The sequence below is a fragment of the Adiantum capillus-veneris genome, chromosome 11 (genome assembly GCF_014529385.1).
Source record: "Adiantum capillus-veneris isolate H3 chromosome 11, ASM1452938v2, whole genome shotgun sequence".
Taxonomy (NCBI): domain Eukaryota; kingdom Viridiplantae; phylum Streptophyta; class Polypodiopsida; order Polypodiales; family Pteridaceae; genus Adiantum; species Adiantum capillus-veneris.
The window spans coordinates 78,721,034-78,727,033 of record NC_140941.1 but is presented as its reverse complement, the minus strand read 5'-3'; the positions used below and the strand labels follow the sequence as shown (position 1 = coordinate 78,727,033).

The window sequence follows — 6,000 nt, the reverse complement described above, 5'->3', positions numbered from 1 at the left end:
TCATGCGTCTCGACAGAGAAGATGTCACAAACTGAGGACATGGTATGTTATAGGACTCTATAAAGTTGTTCCAACTTACGGCTCTTAGCCGAGGGGGGGACTAGGAGACATAAAGAAATAAAAAAAACAACAAACAGCCCAGCTGTACTGACGCTGCGAATCGCGCTGGCTATTGACGTGGCACAGCGTACGGATCTCCGCGTTTCACGATGAGTGTACGCATTTTCGAAAATTGCTTTTGGGACGTGATTGCTTTTGATTTACTGCTTTTGGGGGCTCTGCTTTTGGCATCCCTTTGTAGCGTTTATAAGTGACCCAAGGGACTCACTTCTTAGATCATCTGGACACAGAGTCTGAGAGCGAGCACCCGCGTGCAGTTGTACTTTGCTCAAAGATTAATATAAAAGAAATACTAAAAGGGGTGTCAGTCTTTGGGGCCGTGTCGACTCTCTCTCTTAAAATTTGTGAAGTGTTTTGAAGTGAATCTCTGCTGTGTCGCAAGAGAATCTAGACTTGGAGTGAAATTGATATTGAAGAATCTTCGTTTTGCGGACCCCGGACTTATAAGCCAATCCCACCCTTCGTACATCGCGCATCGGGCGCGTTCCCGTCTTCATCGCTCTATCTTATAGGGCATAAAGCCATGAAGAATCCCAGATTACACAAGGGTTCTCGTGAAGAATCTGATGAAGATAACACCTCTAACGTGAAGGCAAAGAAAAGTTGAAATCCGGAGCGGGAACTGAAGAAAAGAATGAAGATTTGGGCAAACTTTCTTTGGTAGAGAAGTTTGCCAGAGTAGAATACGAGCGTCCACTGCACATTGACATGGGTGTGAAAAGATTGATGAAGTACTCTATAGACCTGAGATTTGCAAAACACCTGAAGGTTATCCAATTGATGGGATTCATTCGAGATGGCGTGAGGCCATTGATTCCCCTCTCAGAACGAGACAAAAGTTGAAAGGACTAGGAGTGCAAAAAAAGCGGAAGCTTTACTCGCAGGAAGAGCTAGAGCAGAACTGTTGACCAAAAGATGAACAAAATACAAGAAGGCCATGTGATTGCTTATGAAAGCAGATTGTTTTCAAGACCAGAATTGAAAGCACAGATTTATGAGAAAGAGCTATTGGCAGTGATCCATGCTCTTACTCAGTGGCGACATTACCTACTCGGAGCCGATTTCACGGTATTTACTAACTATTAGAGTTTACGCTACTTCTTGTCACAAAAGAAGCTTTCGAAAAAGCAAATGCGGTGGGCTAACATCTTGTCACACTTTCACTTCCAAATTGTCCATGTTCACGGACACAAAAACTTAGTGGCATATGCATTGAAAAACGAATACTAGGCATTATTCCTCTGAGCATTGAAAAACTTAGGGGCTATGTTCGAGCATATCTATTCATAAAAAACATACCTTGACAAATGGTCAAGTTTTTTATGAATAGGCATCTTGCTAATTTCAGCCTTTACAGCATATGGCAACTCAAAGTGAAGTAATAAGGCCAAGACATCTCATTAACCCAACTGCTTGAGCAAAATTTTCCATTATAAGCTCAAATTATGTTCTTTGTTTAGTATATAGTATAAATATCCATGAGCTCTCCAGGATGGTTTTAAAGAAAAAGTACCTAGCTCTGCTGAAAGAAAGAGAGCCATGCTTCCACTTGCCTGGCTAAAGCCTGTCTGTAAAGCAGGTTTCACCATGTCAGGGAAAAACAAATTAAAATCAAGAAAGATAAGTCGCCGTTTCTGGAAATGAAAAAATACTTGCCATGGTTTGGAATTGTTCTTCTGTCACAAGAATGAAGAGATAAGCTTGATAGATAACAGAACTAGCTGCTGAGCAAGCCATTGCAACCTGTCAAAAGAAAAACTACAGATATTAAATAATGCATATAATACATGTAACAAGTAGATTTGAGACTACTTCCTATTATAGTCTAAATAACCAATTCTAAATTTGAGTCAGCACAGGAAAATTGAGATGCCGGCACTTAAAAGAAAGCTGAAAAATCCCAAAAAATAAGCTTTTTGAACTTTGTTTAGTCCTCCTGTAAACTTCAATTATTACCAGTAATAACATGACTCTTTTCAAGTCTTATTTTAATGCCAGCATTGTCATGATAAACTTCGAGTCAAAATTTGTGTCCTTTTTGGCTAAAGATGATACTGGAATCGAGCTAAGCTGGCGATTTTTGTACCACCATCATATATTTTCCAACTAAATTGATGCCTCTTAGAAAAAACGCATAAAAAACAGTCTTGGTCTTATCAACCTTTTAATACTAGGCATCGACTTGTTTATAGGTGTGTGCTTGTCACTCACAAGATTGTGTCATGGCATGCCCAATTTAAAAGATTGGCCGAGTGGACCAAAGAGTTAAGACTCTAACCCAGACCAACTTGAAGCCTGGCCAAGGGACCTAACCGCAACAAGAGCAGAACACGGAAATTACCATAGCATGTTGACGTGGCAGCTCAGCCCGTAAGTTGCAGAACTCTACTGACGTGGCAACCAAGTACCGATGGGCAGCTTTTGTCGCCAATTTGCTTACGCTTTTGGAGACAAAAGCTTTTGGTTCAGGAGCTTTGGGGGGATCTACTTTTGGGCATCCCTTGTATTGTTTGTAAGTCTCTCTGGGGGCCACTCTGGGAGAGCATCTAGACGAAGAGTCTCAGGGAGTTGAACCTTTGAGATCGGAAATCAATAAAGAAATACCGAAAGGAGCGCCGGTATTTGGGGCCAATGCATATGGGAACGAAACTCTACCGTTCTGTGTTGACTCTCCTCCTCTCTCTTATCTTTTCACGTTCACTTCAATTATTTGCACTTTCTATTCGTGTGTTGCTATTGATTTCTCACTTAGAATGTGCAAGCCTATAACAGTGGTATCATAGCTAGGACGATTCTTCTTCTACAGAGGATCCAATTCTTTTCTGCAGTGCACATGGGTTCTAGTAGTGATTCCGAGAGAGACGGCACCCCTCCGACTACTCGTTTGCCAAAAGATGAAGAAAATCCAAATCCCAGCGGTGAACAAAAGAAACCAATGGAGATTCCAATGGAAGCAAGGCTCTTTCTGATGATTTGAGAGACCATGGAAAATTTCCAGCACAGGATCTCGACAAGACACTACCAACGTCAATAGCACGTTGACAAGTGTGAAAAGATTGCACGAGTACTCCAAGGACCCGAAGCATTTGAAACATCTGAAGAATCATTCCCTTGGTGAGGTTCACTCAAGATGGCGGGAAGCCGTTTACTCACCTTTCAAGTAGGCAATGAAGACAAAAGTAAAGCAGAGTGCAAAAAAGCAGAAACTGTACTCGCAAGAAGAGTTTGAAAAAATGACAAAGCAGTTGATGAAAAGCAAAAAGCACTCTCGAAAGAAAAGCAAATCAACGGGTTACCCTAGTTATTTGGGCCAAAAGTCGACTTTCGAGGTGGTTAGCAGATTGAGAATAACCCCAATTTTTCTTCGCCTTCAAACAATTCCGGCAATTCTACTGAGGATGAGAAAAAGTGGAAGAAGCTGAGAAAGAGCAAGAACAGCAGGAAAAGCAGATCTGAGAAAGTAGCAGTTCAGAGGAGGAGACATCATCCTCTTCTGAGAGTTCAGACAGAGAGAAAAGGAGAAAGAACACCAAGGAGATCAAGGATGGGGGTCAAGTAGTTAAGTTTGACACGTTTTGAGGCTACAGGAATACCCATCGAGCCCTTGCTTTTATATAGCAATTGACATCGTCTTTTCGGGGGGTCATTTCTCGGAAGCCTCCAAGGTAAGAAGGGTGGTGTCCTATCTGAAAGGTGACGTTTAGACATGGTAGTTTACTTTGTTGTTGTACAGAGAAGCGCATAAGAAGTGGATCAAATTCAAGAGAATTTTCACTTCAGCTTGGTTAACATAAGAATATGAAGATGTCATCAAGGCTAGGCATCTTCTGAGGATGAAAAAAGAAGACACTTTGGGTGACTATTGCATGAGGTTTTGGCATACCTTTTTACTTGCATCTTCTTTTAGGAAGATCACTTTTAAGCAGTAGGTTGAGCATTTTTGTTGCAGCCTCCCAAAAGAGATTCGGTATATTGCATTGCCTGAACCAAAAGTCCAACTCCATTCAGAGAGAGACTTCTGGGACATGCCAAAGAAGGCTTTGATATGCATGCCGACACCCTAACCTATCCTATGAACAAGTTAGTGTCGACCTCAACGAGGCAAGAGTCTTCCAAGGGAAGGCAAAATCAAAAGAAGAAATCCATAGGACCCAAATTGACAGAAGGCAGCAGGTTGAGTACTTCAAAGAGGGCAAGTGTTATGGTTGTGGTGAACAGAGGCACGGCTTCGCGAAGCGTCCAAAGCAAGAACCAAGGAACCAGATTAATAGTTCATTAGAGAGTTCCAACGATTAACACTAGGTTGGTAACCTAACAGGACATAAAAGTGTCCTTTCAGGGTTTTGAAAAAAACCTCCAAAACCATAGTAGATCCACTCATTTTGTAAAATCCTTTCATGAGGTTATAGTTCAAGGCCTACTACACATGGAAAAAATAAGAAACTTGTAAAATTTCTCATCTTTTGGTCACACCCATCCTCCAAAGTTGAGGGACCATTGCATTTTCATCAAAACAGTCATTTCTTACGTTTTGTTGCATAAAAATAACATTAGGGATTTTTGTAGGACTTGACATAAATTCCCTAGTTAATTTCAATGGGTTGGTGATCAGAACATATGATTGCTTCTCACTCACTATTTTTTGTTTTCACAAAATAAATAGGTACAAAAAAGTTGAATTTTTATCATTCTGCAAACCTATCATCAAAGTTTCTATAGCCAAGCTCAATAAAAATAATATATGCATGTTTTCTTAGTTCCCTATTGTCCTTTATGTTCATAAGGAACCATGGATCATGTCAAAAGAATAATACATCTCTTACCAAGGGGAATCTTGGGGACAAAGATGAAGTGCTAAATATAGCAAACATGAAAAAATTGGGTTCAACATTATGAGTTGTAGAATCCCAAAAAAACTATTCAATATCTAGCCAAATTTGATCCTTATGTCTAGATATGGTTACTACCTACAAAATGCATGTAGTTGTCACAAGAAACGAACAATATTGAAAAAGCTATACTTGATATACTAGAATGTTTCGTTTTCTTCTATAATTAAAAACATCAACCATCGTTGTGTACTATGCAAAATAGGGTATTAGGTGCCCCAAAACTCAAGGAATATTAGCTTTATGTACTGTTAGAGTAATGTAAAGAAAGATGAAATGTCGGTGGCACTTTCTCTGATGAATGATTTGATGAACTTAGTGCATCTAGACATTTGTGAGAGATCAACAAGATCTAGATGTGATGGCTAAGTGAATGTGATTCTAGTGCATCAAGATTTCCATTTGGATTAGATGAATGGATATTGTTGTTAGCACATCAAGAGTTCCGGAAGGATGAGATAGCTACATAGAGATCTAGGTGCATCGAGAGTTCTGGACTAGATGAGATGACTAGATTGAATGTTTGCACCTCGGTAACGAGTGTGAACAAAGTGTTTTGTGGGGATGATCATGGGCATGGTTTGCTTGAGATGTGAAAGGGAATAAATCTGATAGTGATAACATCTAGTGAATCAAGACATCCGTCAAAACATCAGCATGGTCTGGATATGATTACTAAATATGTTACAAAGATCATGGTTGTATATGAGACACTCAAAAGAAATGTGATTGTTCGGTGACTAATGTCTTTGTGCTAGTGTTGGATGTGTGCAATCTGATGCATGAGTACTTACGAGTCAGTGTCTACTGAACTAGTTTCCTTTTGCAGGCATAATCCAAGGCAATTACAATTCTTTCAAGAGGGGGGTATGTCACAAGTTTGTGACGTGGCATGCCCAACTTAAAAGATTGGCCAAGTGGACCAGAGTTTTCAACTTTAACCCAAACCAACATGAAGCCTGGCCGAGGGACCTAGCCCCAACAAGAGCTG

The 6,000-nt window shown here is 40.3% G+C and overlaps 1 protein-coding gene across 1 annotated transcript in view; it reads right to left on the bottom strand.

Annotated features, from left to right (window-relative positions):
- Window positions 1-1,550: 1,550 nt before the first annotated feature.
- Window positions 1,551-6,000, bottom strand: part of LOC147447507 (uncharacterized) — an 83,331-nt gene continuing 78,881 nt past the window's right edge. Inside the window, exons 4-5 of the mRNA XM_086524341.1 lie at window positions 1,773-1,863; window positions 1,551-1,684 (exon numbers count right to left, since the gene is read on the bottom strand). Coding sequence (XP_086380467.1) covers window positions 1,551-1,684; window positions 1,773-1,863 — 225 coding nt within the window. The remainder of the gene's footprint in view (window positions 1,685-1,772; window positions 1,864-6,000) is intronic.